The sequence below is a fragment of the Podarcis tiliguerta genome (assembly GCF_965153285.1).
Source record: "Podarcis tiliguerta genome assembly, chromosome: 6".
NCBI classification, from domain to species: Eukaryota; Metazoa; Chordata; class Lepidosauria; order Squamata; family Lacertidae; genus Podarcis; species Podarcis tiliguerta.
This window is the reverse complement of record NC_139539.1, coordinates 42,916,305-42,943,797: the sequence shown is the minus strand read 5'-3', so window position 1 is coordinate 42,943,797 and position 27,493 is coordinate 42,916,305. Positions and strand designations below refer to the sequence as shown.

General features: G+C 42.9%; 1 protein-coding gene across 12 annotated transcripts in view; it reads left to right on the top strand.

Annotated features, from left to right (window-relative positions):
* Positions 1 to 27,493, top strand: part of FOXP4 (forkhead box P4) — a 153,420-nt gene that overhangs the window by 88,562 nt on the left and 37,365 nt on the right. For 7 of the 12 annotated variants that reach the window (XM_083445730.1, XM_083445729.1, XM_083445725.1 and 4 more), the window contains 6 exons: positions 3,474 to 3,596; positions 9,344 to 9,430; positions 17,740 to 17,890; positions 20,093 to 20,297; positions 21,952 to 22,056; positions 24,917 to 25,004. In XM_083445730.1, coding sequence (XP_083301856.1) covers positions 3,474 to 3,596; positions 9,344 to 9,430; positions 17,740 to 17,890; positions 20,093 to 20,297; positions 21,952 to 22,056; positions 24,917 to 25,004 — 759 coding nt within the window. Of the gene's footprint in view, positions 1 to 1,550; positions 1,871 to 3,473; positions 3,597 to 9,343; positions 9,431 to 17,739; positions 17,891 to 20,092; positions 20,298 to 21,951; positions 22,057 to 24,916; positions 25,005 to 27,493 lie in introns of those variants that run through there. The other 5 variants (XM_083445733.1, XM_083445734.1, XM_083445732.1 and 2 more) reach the window with 2 other exon arrangements.

Genomic DNA, 27,493 nt, shown 5'->3' with positions numbered 1-27,493 from the left:
ATAGGCCTGTCCTTTCAGGCTGTTTGAAAGCTGTAACTAGTGTGGAATGCTTTAGCCTAGCTGCAGGTGAGTGTAGGCAGGGAAGAGTTCCTGCATTTGGTTCTGAGGCAATTACAGTGGCTGCCAGTGAGTCTCCAAACCCAATTCAAGCTGTTTTTATTGACTTATATCAGGGATGGTCCAAAGTGCAACCCAAGGGCCACTTAAAGCCTCTTCTGGTGCCCCTGAGGGCCTCTTTTGGCACCCCTCAGCAACCTTTGACACCTTCCCCCTACAGATGCCTTCCCAAAGCTGGTTAAGCAAAGTGCTGGCCTTGAGGAAGGAGGTGTGATGGCTCTGACAGGGTCCTAGAGTCCAGCCTTCTTCCCCAAGCCTAGTTAGGGCCTTCCCAGCTTTGGGAAGGAGCTGGGAGGGCTCTAGGAGCCTCACACCCTCCTCCCCAAAGCCTGCTGCCTTGCTTAGCTAGCTTTGAGAAGACAGTGTGAGGGCTGGGTGTGTGTGTCCGATTTTGGCCTTCTGCTCCCCACTCTTCAAGTACGGCCTGTGTTTTCTGTGCCAAAGTACTCTCGCGGCCCACTTGGTATGAAAGTTGGACCACCACGACCTATATGTAACCATTCACAGCCTACTTATCTCACAGGTGAAGTTATATGGGGTAAAAAGAAACAGTTATTTAAAGTCATTGAATGTAGAAGTAAGAATTGTGTTGTAGGCTGGAGTGTAAGGAGGAAAAAAATTATGCTGATTATTTTTGGTTAGATTTGGTTTTCATTGTACTTCTGTATTAAATACGTTGTGAGATGCCTTGAGCAAATGTGAAAAGGCCAAATACAAATGCTTTAAATAACAATTTGACACCACTCATATTTATCAACCTGATTCTACACCGATTTTTTTCTGAGCTAGGAGAAAATACCTAGAATAGTGGTTTTTGGATCTCTTAATAGTGGTTTGCAGAGAGCAGGCCACTTTCACCAGAGTTCTTCTGACTTTTGGTTTCCATTTTCAGCCTTGAGTTAAAATGTGTACCTTTAAATCCTTTTTGTTGAGGGTTTTTACCCCAGGAAATAAACTGCCACATGGGCCGGATTAAACCGACCGGCGGGCCACATTAGGCCCCCCAAATGGACTTTGGACATGCCTGCTTTGGAATATCTCCAGGAGTTACATTGAATTGTGTAAGCAGCTGCATTAAGGCCATACAAATGTAAATTTTTGAACCCAGAAAAACTCCTGAGATTAGAGCAGGGGTTAGCAACCTTTGTCAGCCGTGGACCAGTCCACCGTCCCTCAGACCATGTGGGGGGCCGGACTACATTTTGAAGAAAAAGAAATGAACGAATTCCTATGCTCCACAAATAACCCAGAGATGCATTTTAAATAAAAGGACACATTCAGGTGATTGGACCACACCTGGCCCATGGGCCTTAGGTTGCCTACCCCTGGATTAGAGCCTTTGTTGTGTAAAGAATGCTGAGAATCATTATGACCCTCAACATCCTCACAGAACTTCTGTTCTTCAAAACTAGTGATTTAAGGTGATGCTGGGAAGGCCATGCCAGTAAAGTGGTGTGTGTGTTGGGCAAACTTCTCCTCTGCTCAACTTGGCCTGACTTTTTCCAGAAATAAATTGATAACCCTAATCTCCCTAATCCCCAAAGCACCCTCCTAATTTCCCCAAGCACCTACATTCCTTATGATCAACATTTGAGTTCCTTCTTCAAGTTTCCCTTCCAAGAGGGGTTCAAAAAAGTAGTGACAGGGGAAAGGTTCTTTCATAGCAGTGCATACTACAGCAATAATAACCTTTCAGAAGCTCTTCTCGTTGTGAGACTTTTGTGGGTGAGCTGAGAGTTTGTTTGGACCCTGGGTGAGACCTTTGTATCAATGTAACATTTTTATATGTAACTGTGTATTTTTGTAATACTTTTGTTTAAGTTGTCTGCTGTTGCTTTTCTGTACACTTCTTAGAGATACTTTAAATATATTAAGGGGCATAAAAAAAGGTAAAGGACCCCTGACCATTAGGTCCAGTTGTGGCCGACTCTGGGGTTGCGGCGCTCATCTCGCTTTATTGGCCGAGGGAGCCGGCGTACAGCTTCCGGGTCATGTGGCCAGCATGACTAAGCTGCTTCTGGCGAACCAGAGCAGCGCATGGAAACACCATTTACCTTCCCGCCAGAGCGGTACCTATTTATCTACTTACACTTTGACATGCTTTCGAACTGCTAGGTTGGCAGGAGCAGGGACCGAGCAATGGGAGCTCACCCCGTCGCGGGGATTCGAACCGCTGACCTTTTGATCAGCAAGCCCTAGGCTCTGTGGTTTAACCCACACAGCCACCCGCATCCCATTAAGGGGCATAGAATCATAGAAGAATCATAGAGTTGGAAGAGACCACAAGGGCCATCGAGTCCAATCCCCTGCCAAGCAGGAAACACCATCAGAGCACTCCTGACATATGGTTGTCAAGCCTCTGTTTAAAGACCTCCAAAGAAGGAGACTCCACCACACTCCTTGGCAGCAAATTCCACTGTCGAACAGCTCTTACTGTCATGAAGTTCTTCCTAATATTTAGGTGGAATCTTCTTTCTTGTAGTTTGAATCCATTGCTCCGTGTCCGCTTCTCTGGAGCAGCAGAAAACAACCTTTCTCCCTCCTCTATGTGACATCCTTTTATATATTTGAACATGGCTTTCATATCACCCCTTAACCTCCTCTTCTCCAGGCTAAACATGCCCTGCTCCCTTAGCCGTTCCTCATAAGGCATCGTTTCCAGGCCTTTGACCATTTTGGTTGCCCTCCTCTGGACACGTTCCAGTTTGTCAGTGTCCTTCTTGAACTGTGGTGCCCAGAACTGGACACAGTACTCCAGGTGAGGTCTGACCAGAGCAGAATACAGTGGCACTATTACTTCCCTTGATCTAGAGTGTGAGCATAGAAGTGAAGTAAATCATATCACCATCATCATCTACAAGCAATAGCTTTTTCCAAAGGCAAAGAAGTGGTATTATGGAGCCATCAGTGCTCAAGGTGTCTGTGTTTGTTTCAGTCTAACCTCAAGTTCAAAACTAGTTCAAGTTCTACAATATTTTGTACTGTGTTAAATAACCTGTAGAAAGTGAAGCAACAGAATTAGGGTGTCTGACAAATGATTTATTTATCTTTGTGGTCTTAAGATCAGCTTTTGCCCTGGACTTGCCTCACTGTGTTTGGTCTGTCATGGGTAAAAGTTGTAGGATTGGACAGACCAGTTTATCTCAACTCTAAGGTTGTGTCCTTGTGAAGTTTTGAGAGGGGATGTGCCGGGAGCCAGACGGCCTGGCAGTACTTGTAAGTGTAACAAGCATCTTGCTCTTGCCCACATGCCAGGAAGAACCAATGTAGCTGTACCTTCTTTCCCTGTTCTCCTACCTACACCCTTTCATTTGGGTATAGCATATGCCATCATCCACCGTCCTTTGTTTCTGCAGGTTCCAGTGTCTGTGGCCATGATGTCTCCTCAGATGATCACCCCACAGCAGATGCAACAAATCCTGTCTCCTCCTCAGCTCCAAGCTCTGCTGCAGCAGCAGCAAGCAATTATGCTGCAACAGGTAAGACAGCCTGTGTTTGAGTGGCCTTCTTGTGACAGACATTTCATGTGATTTCAGAGGACCGACCTTTGTGTCTCTACATTTCTCGCATGCAAATATAATGTGTTTTCTGTTTGTAAATTCCGAGATGAGGCACTGATATTCTACACTGATGTCCTGAGGCAGAGAGATACTTACCCAGGGTTGTTTAATGTGTCCTTGCTTAGGTGCAATGTAAGTCCTGGACAGCCACGTTCTACACTTTCTACTGTAAGAACTTATCCTCGCCCATGTCTTTTGCCTCTGAATATGGTTTAGCCACAAATATCTAGGCTAGCTGAAATTGTTTTAGTTTCCCCTTTGTAAATGGCAGTTCTTTTTTGAGAGGGGCTTGAATTGCCCTCCCAATGAACAGTTTAAAGATTGCTGTATCATAGGGGTCTCTCTCCAAAAAAAATTAACAAAACCATCTAGGTTTTTCTTCTTCTTCTTCATGCTTTATTAGACCAGTGCTAGTATAGTGAAGAGTCTGTCCCCATCAAATGGATTTGGGAGTCAAGTCGTGTCGCAAGGTGGTGAGGTGTGGGTGTGTGCTTGTGTGGGGAGGGAATTTCTTTTCCCCGGCAACAAAATCGTACAGATTCATTGCTAATGCAACATTGTTAGTCTTCTCTTGCTCTGCCTTGGGAAATGTCTGGATACCTTATGACAACTGAATAATCATAATTGTACATTGCTATGCAATGAGATTAGAGTCTAGAAAGGCCCTTATTCCATTTTTGCCTCTTCCTCCCTGCTTTAGCTGTTCCCGTGAAATATTAAGAGCATTAACTATGAATAATTGCAGCAAGTTTGAAATAGTAAGTTGGATGTGTATGCCATTCTAATTGGTACTGAGTCAAAGTATTTGGCCTTTGGTTTTTGTAAATTTTGGGGGTTGGGGCAAAAGTGATCCTTGAAGATTGGATTGATGTTCAGGTGCAGGTGAATTTCAAAATTCGTCAAATTGCCTTAAAAACAAGATGTCAAGGTTTTCTTTTTCTAACAACACAAAGCTTTGCCAGCTGTTCTGCTTGTATTACTGGGATGGAATGCCCCATGGAAATAATACTGTATGTAACATCTTTCTTGGGGGGCGGGTTGGGGGAGCCATTCATCCATTGTGTAGCATTTGTTTCCAGGGACATTTTGTGCCAGGGATACACCCAGAGCATCAGGCTGCTTTTCAAAGTAGCTGCAAGGCTTTTTCAAAATAATAAAAATCAAAAGAAACTCTCCCAACAACCACATTGTATTTAAGGTAAGATGAAAATTCTTGAGTTTAATCTGCATCCTGGAAAGTTGCCAAATATCTCCATAAACACTTTCATGGAGAATGGACAGTTCTGCAGATGTGAAGATTGCGGGATATTCAACCAGCGCTTAATTCAAATATTCCTTGTGTGAAAAGACTTGGCACCCAAATCAAGGATGTATCAAGAGTGTTTGGTTGGTTTTGTTGTCTGAATGTGGGCTTGTAGTTCAGCTCTCTCCTTGCTAACCATGAGCTATAGCAAAGACCTAGTTTGGCTTTTTGTGATGTGCTGACCAGGTCAATGAGAAATTTAAGAAGATGAATTAAGGGTGCTCTTATCCAACTAAATAAATTAAGGTGCTCTCACCACTAGGAATTACTTTGTAGCTGCACATAACTGGAGAGCCTTATTCCAATTAAGATATGTATTTTGACCTAACGCTTTGTCTAGCTGTTCCTCTTTGCTGCTCTGAACCACATTTGCTTGCCCCCTAATTTGGAATTGAGTGTTTGAATAAAAAGTCAGCCTTAGCAGCTTGATCTGGTACTTTTACAGACAAAGAGACTTTCCTTGGCAAAAGGAAAATGCTTTCTCTCTGTTACGAAATAGTTAGAAGAAGGGAGGAGATAATAAAATCCCCCAACAAAACACAACTGTTTTGATAAACACTTTCTCTAGGGAGGGGGGATGAACAAGAAAACACAGCATCCTCCACACCCTTCTTCCTGCCTTCAGTACCTGTTTACTTCATACAAGCTGATAAGAAGTCAAGGTTGGCCCCAGGGAAAGAACAAAGGGTAAACACTAACTTGGGTGGGGTCCTTCCTTCTCTGAGCCTCTTTGGAGCCAGATAGAGAAACATGTTTGACTGCAAATTAAACAGCCTAGGCCGGAATAGCTGGCATTCTCCACAAGAAGAAAACCAAACATCACACCTCTCACCTCTTGACCCAATGTTCTCAGAATCCCATACAGAGACCAGGTTTTGATTGGCTTTTGGGTAAACAGGGAGGCTTTCCAAACCTGTTCAGCAGACATAAAGAGAAAAGTTTCTGCTGTCAGCACTGTCAACTACAAGCTGATAAGGACTTTCCCAGAATCCCCAGGGGCATTCCTCAGGAGCCAGCTTTTTTTCCTAGTGTTGAAGAACCTGTGTCGACCTCTCCTGTGGTTCTGGCCCCCTCCTGTGGAAAACAAACCAAATTTGTAGATTTAGAAGGGCACAGTGTATTAAATTAGAATTGGCATCCCTTTGAAAATCCCTGTATAATACCACTCAGCACACAATGAGCATTACCCTTTATCCAGGAATCTTAGGTCACATTGTAGAGTATTAAGTGTTTATGTGCAGTATATACTGGCATGCCTGTTTCATAGATAGCAGAACAGAGACGCTAAGTAGAAGTGAGTTATAATACCCCAGAGCCCCAATCATATGTACCATTTAAAAGCTGCACTCTCATTTTCAAGTTTTTGAGGTGTATTTTTTTTTAGAAAAAAATAAATTGTACTTTTAGGATTTTTTTATTTTTTTGCATTTTTATGTAATAAACCCAAACTTTTGCTTCTTATAGCCCATGTCCAGGACATCCAGAAACAAGGGCAAGTATTTTTAGGGCAGGGCAATTTATTTTCCTAAGATTAAAATAAAATGTATGTTTGTGAGTATTTACAATTTAAGAACTGAGCAACTTCCAAAGAGTACACCATACATAGTATACAAATGTAACCAAGCCTTACTACATGCCATTGCATTAGCTTGCATTCATCCCTTGCTAGATTGTAAGCATCTTGGAGGCAGAGACATACGAGTGCCAAGTGCCTTTGGCATGCTATAAATTGCTCTTTTCACTCCCTGCTGATCTTCAAACAGGAGACAAAGATCTGGTGTTTTTTTTAGAGAGCCTTTGAAACTCTGAGTTTGGCACACACAAAATTTGGCTTGCTTTATTAATTTAATGTATTGATTTCTGAGTTTGTTCTGCCGTTTTGTTTACTTTTCGTATTATGGATTTTAAAATTTGTTACAGCTTGTCTTTAGGCTTAAAGACACAATGCTAATGTTTTAAAAAGCAAAACAGGTAACAGTTTCACCTTTTTGCTTCTGATGTGACTGTAAAACATACTTTGGCTATTTTGACTTTCTTCTGTAACGTTATTGTTCACTCATAATATTTGCATGCAAATTGTGCAAGGGGAGCTTGGAGAAACTGCATGTGTGAAACTGCACTTAGAAAGTACTTAACATACAATGATTAAACCAACTGCACAGGGTGAGCATGAAGTTGGGGTGCTAAACAGCTCAGGACAAGGACTGCCCCTCTGCATGTGAATTGACCTAGACCCTGTGATCATCATCTGAGGTCCTTCTTCATGTGCCTCTTCCATGAGAGGCCTAGAGGAGACAACCCAAGAGCAGACCTCCCAATTTGTGGAATACCCAGGGAGACTCACCTGGCACCATCATAACATATCTTTAGGCATTAGGCAAAAACTTTCCTCTATAACCAGGCCTTTTGCTTTTAACTATCTGTGGTCTTTTAGAAGTGGGCAAGTTGTTTTTATTGTATTTCTTTCCCCCCTTTTTGTTTTAATTATCTATGTGCGGGGGTGGTAGTGTCTGTCTGTGTCTTTGGTTCTAAGTTGCTTTGGGTTACCCTGGACAAGATAAAATGACTAACAAATTTAATAATGATGATGATGATGACAGTGATGATGACAGTGATGATGAAGCAATACAATGCATAACCAAATAACAGACAAATTGTTTGATATAGTAAGATAAATATATGTCTGTTTCAAATGAAGTAAGCTCCTTCAACTCTAAACCAGTTAGTCTCTGGTTGTACTGGACACAAAAATACGCAGTTTCCTATCTCTCCCTCTTTCCCATTTATCTCGCCCCAGATGGCGTAGTGATGGACAGGAAGAGGTTACAGCCTGGAGCTCATGTAAAACAGTCTGTTGAATCATATTCTTTCAGTTCTGGGAATTCTCCTTTAAATTTTTACATGTATTTGCCACACCTTTTAGAAAAATATTACATTTGGCTATCTGTTTCCATTGCAAGAATCTTTGGAGGAAATAATTTCCCTGTCTTCTTTCCTTGGTTTTTTCTTTCCCCTGTAAACAAAAGATTTGCAATAGTCTTCTCTGTCTCTGCATAAGCAGGAAGGTGACCTGCACAACCACCAGATTCTGCTGTTCTACAAATGATGATTTAACCTCAAACCTTGTGGAGTTAAGCATGCCTTACTCTGGGTGTTGCTGGCATGGAAGAAAGAGCCTAGTTTAAATGGCTCACATTTTAAAACCCACAATTCTCAGGAGTTTTGGAATCTCCCAGCATTCCAATGCAATACTTGCAAATAATGTCACAATCCTTAGCCACATGATATCAATCTAGTGTGAAGTGCTGGGGAAACCGAAGCAGTTTTACAAGTGCCAGTGTAATCCAGTTCACAGAACAAGAGAGAGATTATTAGTGGAATACTGGGTTTCTTAAACAAGTTAATTTCTCAACCTTTATTTGAATTCATAAAATGGGAGTGCCAATGAGCTTCAAATGATCTTCGTGAGGATGGATGAGCTGTAAAGAAAATTGTTATACTAAAAGTACAACAGAAATAAATAGCTTTCTTCCACAGACTCCTTATGTGATCCTGTTCAAATCACCTGCTTCTTGGGGGCTATTGTAAATAATGCCAAACATATATGTAACACCTTGTCAATGTGCTAACACAGGCATAGGTAACCTTCGGCCCTCCAGATGTTTTGGCCTACAACTCCCATGATCCCTAGCTAACAGGCCCAGTGGTCAGGGATGATGGGAACTGTAGTCCAAAACATCTGGAGGGCAAAAGGTTGCCTATGCCTGTGCTAACATTTTAGGAAATGGTGAGGCCCAGATATATAATTCTCAATCACTCTACCCTTTTTTAAATCAAACACTGACCTCATTCACATATCACTTTAAACCATAGTTAAGCAAAACTAGAGTTTTAAGGTGACAGTTCAGTGTGCTGTGTATGCTACTGAAATGGTGGGTGTTTCACTCCTACCCCACTCCTTCTGCCACCATGCTCCAGAAGCTAAGCCATGGTTTGGCCTAGTGTTAGAATCTGAACCCAGGCTCACGATTTCTTTCTTTCCAAACAAGCCAGGGGCTGTAAGCAAGGTTTGTTCTTAGCTTCCTGCTTGTGATTTATTTGGGAGAACAGGAGCAGGGAAGGAGTGAAGCACCTTCAATTTCAGCAGTGTGCATGAGCAGCAGTGGGTAACCTTTAGTGCTCCTGATATTGCTGAACTACAATAAGCCCCAGCAAGCATGCCCGGTGGCCCAGTAGGTGTCGTAGTAATTTAGCAACATTTGGAAGACCACAGGTTCTCCACCCCTGGTTTAAAGTGATGTGCAAGCAAACAACTAATGGTCTCATTTCCTCTCTATATTCTTCCCTCATGTCTCTTCCTCAGCTGCAGGAATACTACAAGAAGCAGCAGGAGCAACTTCATCTGCAGCTACTGACTCAGCAGCAAGCTGGAAAGCAGCAAGCCAAAGAGGTGAGTTTGGTCTCTGTGTACAGAAATGCACTGCTGTTTGCATGAACACTTCTGCAGAAAAGTGAGTTCAACTTGTTTATAAAAGGGGGGGGGGGGGCAACTTCAGAAATGTCTTCTGGGAATGGTAGATGAGTGGTGCATTATTCCTCCTTTAAAAGAACAGACTGGCCAATTGTGTAACTTCCTATTTTAGGGGAAGGGGACAGACTGTCCTTCCTTATTCTATGAAACAAGCTAAATTTTCCTATGCTTTTAAAAAGAACTTGCTTTTTTTTTTAGAAATAAATTCTCCTGGATCCCCAGTAATTGTCTGGGAACCTGTTGCTTGTTCAAGACACTTATCTGCAACTGCAAACATATGATTTTCACTTCAGGAATCAAAAATCATAGATATTTGCCGCATCCCTGCTATTAGCACTCCTGCCAGAATCAACATCATAATACTGAGTGCTGTGAAAGCATTCTTTGGCAGTTGTGCTGCTGCCTTGAAAGCACACGTAGCAGTGTATGATAACCTGGAAAATCTGATATGCTTGTCACAATAGCACAACCCGCAGAACTTATTTCTGGGCTACCTGTTAGTTCTAGGGAATAACAGAATTTCCAGGATTCAAATGTCCATATCTCAAACCCTTCTTAACCCTTCTCCAATGAATTTCTTCAGCTTTATATTTGCATAGTTAATTGTGTTGTGATTGGGCCAGATAATTAAAATTCTAGATGCTACGAGTTATTTTAGCATTTTCCACAAAGGTTTGTGCGAGGACAAGTGGAGAATGATTCAGCTATATTGATGTTTCTAAATTCCAGGATTATTTTTTTGTGATATTTGATAGAGTTTATTTCCCCCAATATTTACTGAAGCACCATGAATTTCAGCTTGTTGTGAATTATTGTGATTAACACCATCATCATCGTTATTACTATTATAATCACTATCATCGTTATTTAGTTGCCTTTTTCAAAAATAGTTTCTAGGCGATATACAAACAGAATAAAAATATGGAGTTAAAAATGTAGCAACCATCAGTACGCTAACAAAACAATAACCTCAAGCATCACAGCAACAGTAAAATAGCAGCAGTATATGGGCCACAACAACCTTTCTCAATCAACCTTAACCTGTATCATCTGTGTCATGGAAGCTTGATTGGAGAATATTCTGTAGCTGAGGGGGCCCAGCCAAAAAGGGCCTCTCCCATGTCACCACTCTTCGACATTCTTTACATTAAAGATGGAAGTTTATCATGTTCTTCAGTTAGTGTTGGATTGACAGAGGCACTAGCTCAGTAGTACTGTTCTGTATACTCCCCCAAACAGATTTTGATTCTTCCTGCTGTGTCACTGGTGATGTGTGCTGCTTCTATTTATTGTTAGTTTCTTCCATTCTCTGTTGCAGTAGCTTCCACCACAAAGCCATCTGGCATAACCAAAATTATCAGCAGCTCAGAATCACTATTATTAAGGACTGTATGGTCACCTTATGGTTTAGCCACATTATGCATATGGCCAGATATCAGGATTAACCTGTGACCTCTCTGTGAACCCAGTAGGAACTATGCATGCTCAGGTCAGACTCTAAAGGTTCTAGAGCGCTCTTATGAAAGCAAGGTGCTCTCCTGCTCCTCTCCCCTAAACGTTATACCAGTCTTTCTGTCACACCTCTGATTTAAGACTGTTTCCATGTGTTGGCTGTAATGTATAAACAGGCCCTTAGACTGGCCTCTGTATATGTGTGTGTGTGTGTGTATATACATATATATATATATATATATATATATATATATATATATATATATATAAATAATATGGTTGGATAGCCAGTGCTTAACCTAGTTTTGATATCTGGAGGGGTGACTTTTTTGGTCATATGATGCTTAAGATAATCTCTGAAACAGTAAAATGCTATTGATCAAAGTATGGCTGATGTTACTTACTTTTTCCCTAACTTTAAATATGTGGGCAATAGTCTGTTTGCTTATTTATTGGTTGATTTAAATTTATACCCCTTCCTCAAGGTTTAGAGTGGGGATTCAGAGCCAGGCTACAATTCATTTTGAATTATATGTCATTCTCCTCCTCGCCCCCAGCTGGGTTTCTTTTTCAAAATCTGCCTATGCAGAAAGAAGAAATGCAGGAATAAGCCTTTAACCTTTCTCCCTTCTGTTGAAAATTCCTCCTTCCAGCTCCTTTTTCCTCTCAGAGTGGGAAGAAATAAATGTACCTCAAATCTTTTCCCTTGTAGGGAAAAAAAGGATATTGGGGGGAGGGAACAATTTTCAACAGCCAAAAAAACCTGGAGGGGAAATAGTTTAAAAGGTGCAGGTCTGTGAAGGCAGATTGTTGCCACCATTGCTGCATTTTGTTTTTAGGGGAGGGGGCAAGAACTACACACAATTTGGTGTCATGTGCAGCTTGGCCATAATGCCACTAGAAAACAAACTTATTTATGAGCACTATCCAGTAGAAGTTAATAACTCCTCTTAAATTCTATTGATTTCAGTGGGAGAACTCAAACTCAGGCTTAAAGCTCTTCCGTTGAAGTCAGCGGGACTTGAAAGAGTTTTGCCTAGAGCTAGATCACACCCATAAATTTTATGTATTTTCTTACACATTTTTCTGCATTTCCCAGGTTCTGATATTTTATGTAGAATAAAATGCATGCTTTCAAGCCTAGTTTTACATCTGTTTGGGCTAGAAAAAACCCCACACACAAAGTTCTAAGACTCTCAATGTGTAAATTCTGCACTTGCATGGAATATGTTGCCTATTCAGAGCCCATTGCCCAGTTGGCCTTTTCTTCCTAATTTATTGAATTTATTCTATATCTGTTCTATACCTGTCTATAGTTGTTTCTAATAATATTAACTCAGCACTTTTGAAATCAGCACCTTTATTCCCTCATGCCCAAATGTCTATAAGAAGTGCAGTAATTGAGGAACTGAGAAATCACAGTTACTCGTCCAAACACATACCGCAAGCCGACAGCAGAATAAGAAGAAACTCTGAATCTGAGAGGAGCATCTGAATTTTGTGGCACCTGTTTTGTTTTGGCTTGCAAAGTGCTGCTTCCTTTAGTTGAGCAACATTTTTATTTTGGCAGGTATGAGTTAATCCTGTCACAACCAATGTGGACAGCAGTATACAGTGTACTCAGGCCAGTAATGTTATGTTGTTGTTTCTAGTAGTGTATTTGGAATGCGAAACCAGCTGTCCCTGTTCTTACAAACCTAGTTCCTTTTATGCTTCCAGAAAACTTGAGAGGGAGAAAAGCTTTCAGACAGAGCCTCGTCTCTGGCAGTTGCCCCAGTGTACCAGATGATATTGCATGAGGGGGCAGCACATGAAGATTGGCCAGCGAGTAACCTAGGCGTCAGATTAATGAAGTGCTCCTGTCAGTCCAGAGTGTCACGCTGAAACTCCTCTTGATGTGCTCATAAATCAAAGTGACGGTGCCTGTTACCCCAGTAGCTGCACCCGCTCAGCTGCGTCTAATGTAAACAGAGTGCAGACAAAATGCATTAAGGAACTCAAACCCCGTCGCTAGGGAAAAGATCAGGGATCAAGGGTGTATAGGGTTGGAGCAGGAAGAGGGAGGGTTGGATTTGGGGATTGCACCCTAACAGGAAACCTTCCTTGTGTGCCTCCGTCTCTGAGAGAAGGAAAGATTGGAAAGGCCCAGTGGGTGCTAGTGACTGGCAGAGTAAGGTTCAGTAATTACTTTCTTTGTGTTTAAGATTTTTATCTGTGGGCCGATAAGCTTCATACTTCATTGGTTCTATCAAAAGTACGCAGCGGATGACCTCCAAAAGTGAAAGTGTCCAGAGAAACCCACAGACTCTGGCAGCAGCACGTCAGGGGAGGCTGAGAGGGAGCTGGCAGGCAACAGCAGAAGGAAACTTTATTTATTTTTTAGTACCTGGTGATCAGGGAAAGATGTTTGAGGAACGTGGCTTATTAGAAGAAAGGCGGGAAGAAAGACTGAAGTGCATTTAATGGGCTATGCCATTTTACAAATGCGGTGCCCATTGTTAGGCCCGGCAAACTAGCAAAGCTTTCATATCTTTTAAGCATAACTTGAACTCAATTTCCTGTGATAATATCTGAAAAACAGTAATTCCTTTACATGCATTACTGTGCCTCATATTCAGTATTTTATCTGAATATTAAAACTGATAACTCTTCTCCCAAAGGTTTGGGGTGAGTTAAAAAAAAGGGGGGGGGAGAATAAAACAAAAAATAACCCACCAACAGACTAGCATAACATTAAAAATTCACTGACATTTCCCCACTCTTTTTAAGCCTCAAAGTCCAGCCCTAAACAGTAATTTCTTGCAAAGTTACCATAAAACAATCAGGTTTGGATTTTGTTGAATCTGTAATTGGAGTAAGGTTTGTAATTGGTGTGAGTGGGGAGCCACCAAGAATGCTTCTCTTCATACCATCTTTGCTGTCTGAACCTGATGAGTAGATGGTGTCAAAAAGAGGACACCTTTGGTGGATGACTGAGATTATATTTGGAAATGCGTCAAAAGGCCATTTTAAGGTGTGCTTGCTGTATTCCCCAAAACTAGATACAGTGGAACCTTGGTTCTCAAACGGCTTAGTTGACGAACAGATCGGCTCCTGAACGCCGAAAACCCAAAAGTCAGTGTTCCGGTTTTCGAACTTTTTTCAGAAGCCAAACATCCAACGCGGCTTCTGCTTGAGCGCAGGAAGCTTCAGCAGCCAATCGGAAGCCGTGCCTTGGTTTTTGAACATTTTGGGAGTCAAACGGACTTCCGGAACGGATTATGTTCAAGAATCAAGGTACCACCATATCTAATGTGCTTATCATATTGGTCCTTTCCATACTAGTAATAAAAACAGTACTACTGAGTATGGTGATACCACATTACCAACTCACTCATTGTAGACAAAGGGCACAATCCAACAGGAAATTTTGTATGTGCTAGCCTCAATGAAATAAATGGAAGCTGCAGAAGAGCACAGCAGTATTCTTGCTCAGCTTGCTTTCATTTCAAAAGAGCTTATGCAGGAGAACTTCCAGAGGATTACGTCTGCAGGTGCCTCCTGGAAAGCAAGTGTATTTTCATAGTTTCCTGCGCTGACATTTTTGATGGTGTGGAAAGCAGCTTTAGAACTTATTTGTGAGTAAGGACTCTAGGGAGGAGGATAAATTTTTGTTAGCTTGAATTGGAGGTTTGCCACCAGGGGATTTGATATCCAAGCTTCTGTTAGAAGCTTAAATGAAACTAGCTAAAGGGTTCAAACAACCATTTTAACCCAGCTCTTCTCCCAGTGGCAGGAACTCCATATATGATGACGTGTTCCATCCCCAAACTGTTTTAGGAGTTCCAAAAAGCTATGCTCTGATGCAGGGGTCAGCAAACTAAGGCCCGGGGGCCGGATCCAGCACAATTGCCTTCTCAATCCGGCCTGCAGATGGTCCGGGAATCAGCATGTTTTTACATGAGTAGAATGTGTCCTTTTATTTAAAATGCATCTCTGGGTTATTTGTGGGGCATAGGAATTCGTTTATTTCCCCCCTCAAAATATAGTCCGGCCCCCCACAAGGGCTGAGGGACAGTGGATCAGCCCTCTGCTGAAAGTTTGCTGACCCCTGCTCTAATGCATTAGGTACTCTGTTGCATGCAAAACATGTCATGACAATCCATTTTCTAAGGAGAGGTGCTTACACTCCTGGATTCTGTTGTAGCCTCCAGTGCTCATTCATATGGCCCTAGACTTCATTGTACCCTCTATTTATCCCCACTTGTCCCACAGCCACGAGTCACTCCATTCTCAGTGCCTATGAGATCCCATTTCAGTGTGGGCCTGCAGAAAAGCTATGCAGCTGAAGCCATTTCACCTGCTGGTTACTCACTGCTCCCTTGTCCCATCTGTTATCCTCCAGACTCCCAGAACCTACTATAAGGATGCTTGGGCTCAATGACAAGTCCATGAGGAAAGATACAGAGGACTGTTGAGTTATGAAGTGAAAGCAACATGCCCTGGGGATCCTAATGACTTAATCCGTTCCCAATTTCCTTCTGTTTTACAGCCTGGAAGTTGAGTGAATGGGGCAGTGTTCAACTGCTCTGATGTAACAGGCAGAAACCTGTGCTCACAGAAAGGCCTGCCAGGGAGTGGGGAAGCAAGGGAGGGGAAAAAGCAAACTCTAGTCTGTGTGATACTGCTACAGATTTTTTACATGGGAGCGTTCTAGGATCTCCTCCCACACCCTTAGGCCACTCAGAGTGCATCTCACACACATAAATTTTTTTAACATGAATGACTCACCCTTCCTTGCTTGTCTGCCTGCAGTACAGTCTGTAGGGGATGCCTCTTCCCAGGTTTGATGCCCCTTGGCTGAGACAGACCGCCTGGTGATTCATCAGCTAGGAATTTTATCCAAATTGAAAATGAATGGACTTGCCTTGATGTACTCTTCAATGATGTATTCTATTCTGCTCTTCAGATAGCTACCAAATAAATGCTTCAAAGATTAGATGGAGGACAAAATGGATATTTTAGGCTCTGAATCTTTCCCATATTTTGCCAGTTCCTGCTTCTCTGAGGCCGCCTTGGTTTATGCTACTGTGGATCTCTCTCTACCTCTTAAATTTATCCATTTAAATATTTATAAGCAATACTTGCATAAGAATAGAAGAAGGCAGTGTACAACATACAAGCATAATGTGATCTTATCTGCCAGCTGAAGTACACATACTTTAGTAGAGATAGTATGAAGAATCATAGCATTGTAAAACTGAAGAGTTGGAGGGAACCACAAGGGTCATCTAGTCCAACCCTCTACAATGCAGGAATTTTTTTGGCCCAGCATGAGACTCAAACCCATGACCCTGAGATTAAGTGTATTATTCTCTACCAACTGAGCTGTCCAGCATAGGGTTATGGTGAGAAAGGGGCCACACATTATTCTCTCTTACATATTGTCATTTGTTACAGTTCTATTTATAAAATAAATCAATGGCTGTAGTTGTGCTCCTATTTCTGCCACCTCATTTTACCTGTGTGTTTTTAGATTGTGATTTTATGTTGTGATCCACCTTGAGACCTCCGGGTATAGGGCGGTATACAAATTTAATTAACAACAACAACTTCCAAACAAATCTTTAATAAATGTTTTAGGAAAATCATTACATAAATTATTTTAATAATAATATTCAAACTATTTGCATTTGAATTTAATCCTTTCATTTTGCCTCTTGGGCTTCCTTTTAAATCACCTCAATTAAAAATATTCGAGAAGAATCTTATTCTTGGCTTTGCCACAAACTCCCCATGAAATCATGGGCAGGCCATTATTCTTCTCACTGAAATTAATGGGCCTCGTCTTGTTGGAGTCAGTGTACATGGATGTCAATGGGTTGTGGTTAAGGCCCACAGTCAGCTAGAGTTCTTGAATTTTAAGATCATTTAGTGCTGTTAATTTCTGACACTGAGATTGATTCTCCATCTTAACATTAATTTTTTTTTACATTGGATTAACCCATTTTCCGCCTCTAATAGAAAGATAATGATGAGCATTTGTGACACATTTTGCAAAACTTTTTCTAAATTATGGCCCATATTTGTGTCGCATTCCATTTTCTCTGAAAAGCCATGCATAAACAACCAGATTTCTGTGTCATTCTGTATGAGAGGTGGAAAAAAGTTTATATTAGAGTATATTTCCCTCTGCCAATTTAATTAATATATCTTTAAAAAAACACACACCTGTATTCCTTGAGACCAGCAGGAGCCCCAGATCCTGGGCATTAAAGTTTCAGGAGTAGATATGGCCCAGATGGTTGTGTGTTACTCCATAAAGTCAAACCATTGTCTTTAAGAGTTTCCCAGGTTATGATGCTCTAGCCTGCAAGCCTTTTGTGTTGCTCATAGGAGCTCAATCCATTGATGCTGATGTATGCTTCGGGTAGGCAGATACAACTGAGAAGCAGAGATTCTGCTTCTTTATGCACAATTCAAACGCACAGACTTTGTGGAAATGCTCATCTGGCAGAGAGACTCAGCATTTTCACTGCTCTGCCAAGCAGGCTCGCTCTCTTCTCTTCCGCCACCCACCCCCTTCGTTCTGCTGCTATGATAGATCAAAGGCTTTCTGTCTTGGTTATATGCTGTGTGGCCACTGAGGACAAGAGATCAGGACTGTGAGCTGTGCTGGCTGAAAGCAAGGCTGATGCTGGGATTGGGCTGCTTATGCAAGACCCCAGAGAATCCCGGAAGGCCTGTGCTACAGGGTTGAAAATAATGTGTTTTGATTTTTTCCTTTTGTCTTCCAGCAGCCATTAGGGAATAAGCAGCTGGCATTCCAACAACAGCTACTGCAGATGCAGCAGCTGCAGCAGCAGCACCTGTTAAACCTCCAGCGACAAGGGCTGGTCAGTTTACAGCCAGGACAAGGCACCGTTCCTCTGCAGACCCTTCCACAAGGTAATCCACATAAGCTTCCTTGCTTTTTTAGTGCCAGAGGAGGTAACCCAGGCACCCAGAGCAGCAATTAGCACAGCCTGTTGGTTTTCTGTTAATTTTAAGAGCTGACTGTTTGAATGCACGTGGGGCCTAACATTTGGCATGCTTTGGGTTTTGTTATAGAACAGACATCAATAACACATTATTGGACCAAAATGTAATGTGCCTGATCTGACTCCTGTTCCAGGAGCTGTGTTGCTGTTAACGAGAGAAAGCTGGGGCCTAATATTTCATTTTTACCTTTCGTGCATAACACAGGGATTGCCTGCCGGTGGAAGCTTCACTGTGATGTTGCTACTTTCTGCCTGCAAGAGGGGGATGCATAAGCAAAGTAGCTTCACTTTATGCAGACACCTTATGCCCCTCTCTTCCAGAGAGGGAGTCCTTGAGGAAAGCGGCAGAGTCTAGACTGATATACTTAGCCTAGTTCATGCTAAATTGGGTCTTTGAACATCGTGAATTGGTAGGGACAGGCAGTGGCAAGGCATGTGGTGGTGGGCAAGCTGAAAGCCACGCTCGGGTTTTGCCAGTAAGTGCCCCCACCCCCGCTTACCTTGGTCATGGCAGCAGGAGTTAGCCAAGTACTGCTTTCATCCCCATCCCTCCTGTACTCCCCCCCCCCTTCAAGCCTATTCAGTTTCATATTCAAATGTCCAAGGGTCTCTTTATTTGTTTGGAATGGAAACCAGAAGAAGTTTGGACACACACTCACTTGAAATTTCAGTCTGGCATCCTGGATTCGTTTGACTTTGATGGTCAGAACTGAGTCTATGCCCATCCTTTGGGGAAGGATATTGACTCACTAGTAAGGCACATGCTTTTGCATGAAGAAGGTTCCAGGTTCAATCTCTGGTATCCCCGGGTAGAGCTGGGAGGGATCTTGTCTGAAATCCTGACGAGCTACTGCTGGTTAGTAAACAAGCAAGCATGCAGGTACACAGATTGAAAATCACAACTGCTTCACTCTTCACCAGGTTCAGCTACTGCCATTCTACCCTGAGCTAAGCCATGGTTTGGCTTAGTTTTAAGTACAAACTCAAGACTGTGGTTTGTCTCACTCCAAACAAACTACAAACATTAAGCTAAGAACAAGCCCTTGATACAGCTTGTTTGGAATGAGACAAATCGTGGGCCTGGTTCACACTTGACACTTAGCCAAACTATGGCATAGCTCTGGGTAGTGGTGCAATAGCAGGACTGGGAGAGGAGGAAAATGGCTGTGATTTTTGCTCTCTCTCCCCATACACTTGCTTGTTCACACTTAGCCTTGATTTGGTGTTATGTGTGAACCAGGCTGATAAAAGGCAATTTCCTAGGTTCCTGTGAGTAACTGAATGCAAATATGTAATTGGGCAGCTAATTTTTAAGAGTTACATCCCAAAAAGCATTGTAGCTGCTGCTGTGCCTAAATGTCAGTATTTTTACCTATCTAAAAGACAGTGTGATCATCTAGCTAGCCAAATCAAGATAAGAATGAATGCATTCTATGGGATGAAATCCATATATTGCCAGAACCACTTGTGGTGCATACCAGGCATGCCAAAGCAAAACCACCCTCTGGCTTAGTTTTTCTCTGTATAAGTGGTATAAATATCCAGCCTCTGCATCAGGGATGGGTAAAAGCAGTCAGTTGTTGGCAGTGCGTTGGAGGACTGCTATCCAATTTCTAGTGGGTCACATACTGCTGAGATGGTGGACTGGTGTGCCTGACTGTTTCGAGCAAAAGTCATTTTTATAGTATTAAGCAAGGGTTTGTTCTTGGGATTTCTAATACAGATTAGTTATGTCTTTAATTGTTAAGAAATGCTTCAATAAAATTGTAATTTTAAATAATTAATTTAAAACTTGTAATGGCCATGGAGATTCTAGACCATGTAAGACTGAAGTAATTCCATGCCTGCTCTAAAAGACACTAAGTTCTGTTTGATTTCCAGATGCCACAATTAATAGTGTTGCATAAATAGTCATTGAGGAGAGCTCTCAGTAGCCGGGAGACTCAATTAGCTCTTTTGTCAACAAACTAAACACAGAAGCCACACCTTTCATGGATTTTTTTGGCTCATCTTAGCGTGGGTTCTGCAGATTTGTGATTCTTAAATCCTTCTTTAAAAAATCTTTTCCTCTTTCTGCCGCTCCTTCCTGCTCTCTCCAACATGTGTGAAGCTGTGTGTCCCTCAGACCTTCAGCAGCTATGGAAAGAGGTTACTGCTACTCAGCCTGTAGAAGACAGTATCAAGCAAGAGGGACTTGACCTCAGCACCAACACCTCCAATTCTACCTCGTTTTCGGCCGCCAAGGTCTCTCCTCCAATTTCCCACCACCCTCTTCCCAATGGACAGAACGCCATGCTCACACAAAGGAGGGACAGGTAGAAACTTTATGTGGTCCTTTGAAATACGGAATGGATAATTTGTTAAGGATATAGAATTTATCTCAAAGGACGGGGTAAAATTCTACACATGATTGGGAGAGACTAGTATTTTCTATCGTGTTCAGTCCTTGAACTTCTACTGTTTGGCACAGTGTTGGCTTACCAGATATGGAGTCAAATTTGTGATTGTACCTGCCTTCAGTGACAAATGGAACTTATTAAGTCACAATAGGAGGGATTGGCCATGTGGAAATTGGCCACTTCAATTCAGACCCAATGAATTACAATTTAGGCTCAATGAACAAATTATATGTGAATCTTGCTAGCCATTGGAGAATGGCTACATGACTATCTTCCCAAACATTTGTGTATAATGGCCCCATTGCTGTTGTGGAGACTATGCTGACTCGGTTGCTTTTTTTTAATGGCACTGGTGCAGTCACAGCCTTTAGTTTTTCAGTTTACCCCAAGGGCCAAATAAGAGTTCATAATAGTCATTCATGTCAGGGAAATGGCTTAGATGCTGTACTGTTTGGGAGTATCCAGTAAAGAGCTTTCCACTCTGATGCTTGGACACCCTAGCAGACAGCTCAGGAACTAACAAGATCCTTCATATAGGCAGAGACTCTTACCCTTGGGACAGTCCCATGCTAATCAGATGAAGGCAGCTGTGCTAAGTACACAGTCCATAGGTCTGCCAGCCTTGTGGGATATCAAGAATAAGCAAGAAACAGCATAGATGCACTGCAGAGATAAGGAAGTTCTGCATCAAGCAGAAGCAGACTAGCAATCTATATTAAAATCTAATAAAGCAAACCCATCAATGGATTAAAACAAACAATCTCATTAAAATCCACTAAAAGTCAAAGGAAACAGGATTATTTACTTGAGTGTCTAAAGCTAGCAGAGTAGGTATCAGAAGAAAGGTTACAGGGAGAGAGTTCCACAAATGAGGTGCCAACACCAAGACAGCTCTAGTAACTACCCAAGTTGACTTGGAAGATGAAGGAACCTATAACCTGACATCCTATGAAGCTTTTACTAATGTGGCAGGTTCACAGGGGAGCAAGCAGCCCTTTCATATATTGTGGTCCCAGACCTTTTAAAGCGTTATAGCTCAGAACCAGCACTTGAATTATGTTTGGAAATAAATTTGGAGACCATGAAGCTCTTTTGGTACTGGTGATACATCTTCCTCTGCATCTGTGTTTGAAACCAACTGCAGTTTCTGTGCATTCTTCATAGGCAGTCCCACACATAGCACTTTATAGTAATCTAACCTTGATGAAACCAGGGTATGGATAACTGTAGCCAGTGCACATTTTTTTTTAAGAAGAGTTGCATCTAGCATACCAAGAAGATAGTTAAAAAGTATTTTGTGCCACATCTGACAACCTAAAATATGAACTGAGGATGAATCCTGCTGGTCTGCATCTGCAACTATGGTTCTGGCAGCCCAGGCTAGATTCGCAGTTAACTGGGTGGAGACAACATCTGCTCAATGAAGGGAGTATACATGAGCATGTCCGATCCCTTTAAAATGCCCTGTGTGGTTGTTCCTTCAGCCGACAAAGCAAATGAACTATACAAAGCTAGAGCTGCTATTCCATAATAATGCTTTTTTTGTTTTCCTTTACCCCCTCCTTTGCAGCTCTTCTCATGAGGAGACTCCTGGCTCTCACCCTCTGTATGGACATGGAGAGTGCAAGTGGCCTGGTTGTGAAACCCTCTGTGAGGACTTGGGACAGTTTGTCAAGTAGGTGACTTCCTTATGTACAAGGTATACACATGCTGCTGTGTTCTTTGGCCCAACCTGTATTTAATATTCTTCCTGTATTTTCTCACACCATAGACCAGGCTTCCTCAGCCTCGGCCCTCCAGATGTTTTGAGACTACAATTCCCATCATCCCTGACCACTGGTCCTGCTAGCTAGGGATCATGGGAGTTGTAGGCCAAAAACATCTGGAGGGCCAAGGTTGAGGAAGCCTGCCATAGACCTCAAAAAGGAAAAGTCCTGCTGCAAGCACTTTAACTGTTTTTGATGATGTGCAGTGAAGCCCAAAGATCAGTCTGTTGCTTTTTGGCCCTGGGGATGGTTTCCTCAGATTCTAGAGATATTTTCCCTCTAAATCAGTTATTAGTGAGCTTTGATACTTCAGAAAATATAATTTATGTCTGTAGAACAGGTACCTGGTAGCTTTTGATAGTCTAGAAGCACCACCATGCCAGCCCCCTAGAGCCATTCTAGCATCACTACTTTTAGAAAAAATGAGTACAGTACTTCCACACCAGTTTTTCCTTCTGTGAAATGGAGCTAGACCCCTCTAGGCTTCTTCTCCGAAACAGAGCTATATCACTGTCATAGACCTTCGGTAAGAACCGGGAAGTTTTTAAAGGCTGCCAGGCACTGTGGGGTATATAGGAAGAGTGGGAGAGACTCTGCTAGAGAGAAAGAGGCTGACTGGGACCTACCGTAATGACAAGGCTTTAGAGGAGAGAGGAGACAGACCACTAAAGTTTATAGCTCGCCCATGTTAGGAAGAAGAAAAGGGGGGGCGGGTGGGGAGAACTAGAGAGAAACAGATGGCAGCGCGGCAGCCTGCTGACACCGCTTGTGGGCTCTGTCACTGACTGATTAACTCCGCTGTCTAAGAGCCCTCTGCTAGCGTCAGGGTCAAACAAATTGTTTTCACGCTTCGTCAGAGGTTTACTTAATTAGTTCATTTGCAATTAGATCTCTTTGTAGCCAAGATTTTTAGCAAAGACATCAGATGAAACTGACGGGTTTTCTTTTCTTGCTTGTTCGGGTTCCCCCCTCCCCCCAATGCCTTTCTTGCTACACATGCTTCCCACCCCGTCCACATACGCACATGCCGCTCCTCATTCTCGGCCCCCCTCCACCTCCCACCCCACTGCCTCCAAACAGAATGTTGTGAAGGTTGAAAATGACGTTTGGGAGGACTGGAGACGGTCAGAAGCACAGCCTGTGTGCCTGATCTGTGTGTGTATGTGTTCTGTGAAATGAACATTTTAGAAAAACTTGCCACCCCACCCCCACCCTGGCCTTCAGCTACCGAAGGATCACTGTTAACGAGCCAACAGGTGCCAACTGCAACAGACTTAAGGCAGATGGGCAGGGAACTCGCATACTCCTTCAAAGCCTAACTTAGCCTTTTTCATGTGGCCAGGAGGAGGCCAAAAGGGAGAATTGGTTCCACCTGTGCTACCATATGCAACTGACTGGTCCGAAAGGAGCCTCCTAACATTAGACAGCCATATCCTGCTTCCCCTAACTGGGAAGTCTTGACACAGCTTAAAATAGTAAGGAAACATTGCATGGAATGTTGTTCAATAGCGAAACTAAGGCTCTTAGAGTAAAATGAATTTAATTCCCTGCACTACCTTTAGTTCATTGGCTGACATTAAGAAAGCTTACATTCATTCGCCTCTTAACGGTACAAGCTTTGAAATGGAATATAACGTCCAGGTCTCTTTCGGTTTTGTTAAATTTTGTATGGCAAAAGGCTATGCTGCTTCAGTTAGGGACCGGAACTTGGCAGCAGATGGAGGGTGGCTTGTTGAGGCAAAGTTGTGAACCTACAGTGAAGAGGCTCTTGGAATTCATAAAGGAAAATGCATTTTCTGTCCTTATAATCCATCTCTCCTGAATGAAGAAAAATCTCTGGAAAACTGGTAGACATACAAGTGTTGAGCTCTTTTTCTGATTTGTAAGCGTGTCACTTTGCCTTTCTGTGGTTCAGGATCTCCAACTGACTCTTTGGTTGACTTGTCTCTTCAGACTCTAGGGCAGCCTTCCCTAACTAGATGTCCTCTATGTCTTCTAGATCTTTTGGACTGTGACTTATCTCTGACCATTATCCATGCTGGTTGGGGCGGATGGGACTAGTAGTCCAAAACATCTGTAGGAAATCAAGTTGGAGATGACTGCTGTAAGTTGTGTAACTTGCTGTGTATATATGTACAGGGTGAGTCTTTTGAAAGAGGCCCTGTGGAACATGTGTACTCTGTACCCACGGGGCCTCTTTTAAAGGACTCACCCTGTATATGTAGCACCAGTGTGGTACAGCAGACAAGGTGGTAGACTTAAATCAGAAAACCTTTGGCTCAAATCCCCACTCAGCAGTGATACTGACTAGGGGGGAATTCAGCCTTGCACTCTTCCAGTCGTTCCATTTGTGCAAGCATTTCAGCTTGCCAGTTGGAACGATTCCCCATCTCCTCCCCCCATGTGCTGTTCTGGGGGATCTCCTCCTGCCCTGAGCCATTTTCAGGGGGGAGAGGAGGAAGTCCTTGAACTGATGGGCCTGGTTAGGTACATTTCACCCTAGGTCATGGTCTATGCGCAAGTCACTCTTTCTCAGGCTAGCCTCCCTCACAGCATTATTGTGATGATAAAATTGAATAACCTGTTGATGAACAGGATAAAAATAAGATAGATTAGATAGCAGACATGTTGCATAGCACAGCCAGCGTATTAAAGAATCTTAATAAAGGGGTAAACATTGTCAAGGGAGTTCTGGTTGTCCAGAGCTATGTTAATTCTTTCATCTTCCTCTTCTTCTTCTTCTCTTAAAAAAATGTTTTCTGTTTTTAGACACCTCAATACAGAACATGCACTTGATGACCGGAGCACAGCTCAGTGTCGAGTTCAAATGCAAGTGGTACAGCAGCTGGAAATACAGGTGAGTGTAAATGTATGCAGTGAACCTTATTCAGTCCCATCTGTATTCAAGCCAAAATCCTTGAACACAGTCAGTAAGCTGTTTAATTTGGGATCTTGTGTACCTAAGGGATGAATTTTGGAGTTGTTGTTTTTTACATTGGTTTAAGGCTTCCTTCATCTTTTTGGCTCTAAGGATCCAGGTCCTTTATCAGGATCAGCCTCATGGGCCAAATTTGACAGGTAAGCAGGGTTGCCCATCTGTTAAGCACATGATGTCATTATGACCATCGCATGATTGACATACAGGCTGTCAGATCTACCTGGCAAAATCCCTTGTGGGGCTCCCAAGTGTCCCCTGCTGCTATGAAAAGCCCAGGAAAGAATGCAGGCTCTGCTCCACTCCCAAGCTTCAAGTTGCCTTAGACATGGCAACCATAGGATCAGAGGCAGGTCATGAATGACCATAGTATTCATTACTCCTGTCTTCTGTTATGCTGATAGGCATCTATTTCCACCCATCAGAGTGGTGGAGAGGGCCTCAGACATATGAGTCAATCATAAACGGCTCCAGCAGTTCCTACTGAAATTTACAAGAATTGTAAAAATTGGATGCCCAAGGGTGTAAACAGCCTTTCTTCCATAACCTAGGACTTTATTCTGTGATTACAGAGCTGAACAACTTGCAGGAATGTCACCAAAGGAGTTATTGACTTTATGAGACCAGGACTGGACTTAGAGGAGCTATGTGGCTGCTTCTAAAAGCAGAAGCCGTGCATCACCTGCTGCTGCTGGGGAACATCCAGTAATACAAAATCTGATGTGATGTCACTGTGCTTTGAGTTTCCTCAACCCACCCCCCCATTACAACTGATGAAGAGGAGGAGCTGGGAAACTTGAGACATGGTGGCATCACACCATGTACTTTATATTAATGGATGCTACCAGGGGTGAGAGGAAGTGATGCACTGCTGCTGATCTGAGTGGAAGCCAAATTCCTCCTGTAACATTTAGTTTGGAGCTGAGAGAAATTGTAAACACAAGGAGGAGGCAACATTGGTAAATTAGAAGAGTATGGATTTTGCATACAGGCAATACCTATAAATGTTTGCATAGGGTGCAGGAACAGGTAAAGCAGCATGTAATCTGTGATAAATGATTACTGCATAGGATGGAATATAAATTGGGAATGGCATTTGGTTTCCCATTCCTTACTTCCAGCTCGTTTTCGGAAACAGCCAGCACTGATGCTTGCTTGATGGACTCTGAGGGGAATGGGCAGGGGGTTCTTTTTATCCATGTTGCTAGATTGTATATATGCGAAGCAGTGCAGGGATGAAAGGAGCAGCATTCTCTGGAACATGAATCTCCACAGCAGCAGGATTAGTGGCAGAGGAAGGAGTGTGCCAAGGAGCGAGGCGGCTATAACACAAAGCGCAAGTAGTCTCTGTTGGAAGCTAAACTAAGTCAGTAGTTGCAGATGGGGTGCCTCGAAGAGAATGCAGCAGACATGGAAAAAGAGGAGAGAAAAGGAAGGAGTGCAACACTCAAAGAGCAGAGTGAAGATTGTTACACAGCCTGAGTCAAACCGTGTGATTCTACCCTGTTCCCAAGCACTCTCTAAAGCAAAAGGTTGAAAGCAATTACTAGCGCTTAAAGAAGGGAATGTGGGGGAGAGAATCCTTGAAGAGAGCAGAAAGCTCCATGCGTGAAAAGAAGAAGCTGCCACCAGAGTTCCCAATTATAAAGTTTTCACTACAGAGCTCCTGCTGTGTCGGCAGCAAGAGTGTCTACATCACGAGAGTGGATCTGTCAGCTCTAATGAGAGCCACGACAGTGCCAGAGCGTCCTTGCGTCAGAGTCTCTCAAACTTCCAGCAAACTCCACTCTGGCTGCTTCCTTTAACTCCTGCCTCACTGGCCCTCTTTCTCTTTTTTTAGTTTTGGGGATGGTTTCAAGACCTGGTGGGAGAGGAGAGAAATGCCCTCTCTGGGTGTGTCCTAGATTCTGCATAGGGGCCCATCAGGTCAGGAGGAACTGAGGCAAAGTTTGAGGGGAGCACTCAGAAAGGGAAGGTGACACAAAGGGAGATGGTGTCAGATCCCATTGCTTCTGCAGCACTCAAACTCTCTCCCTGTGCCACAGCGAATATTTCACCCTTCTCCGCACACTGAGAAATAAACACACACCCCAGGAGCATGCAATTAAAGCAATGTTGCACATCTGGAGAGATGGATGGGCAGGTGAGTGGGTGGGTTGAAAAAGGCATGGTGGGAGTGATAGATGGATGAGAGGAAGTAGTGTAGAGAGGGAAGAGATTAGAAACATGAGCAAGTGATGAGGTGAGGGAAAACCGTAGAAGCAAAGGATGTTGAGAGGAGGTGACTAATATGATAGAGTGCCAAAAGGAAAGATGGTAGAAGTGATCTAGCAGCTTCACATGGGGCAGGAGGATCCCGATGCCTGGGATAAGGAGGCCACACCATTTAATACCATGGTGGGTGAAAAGGA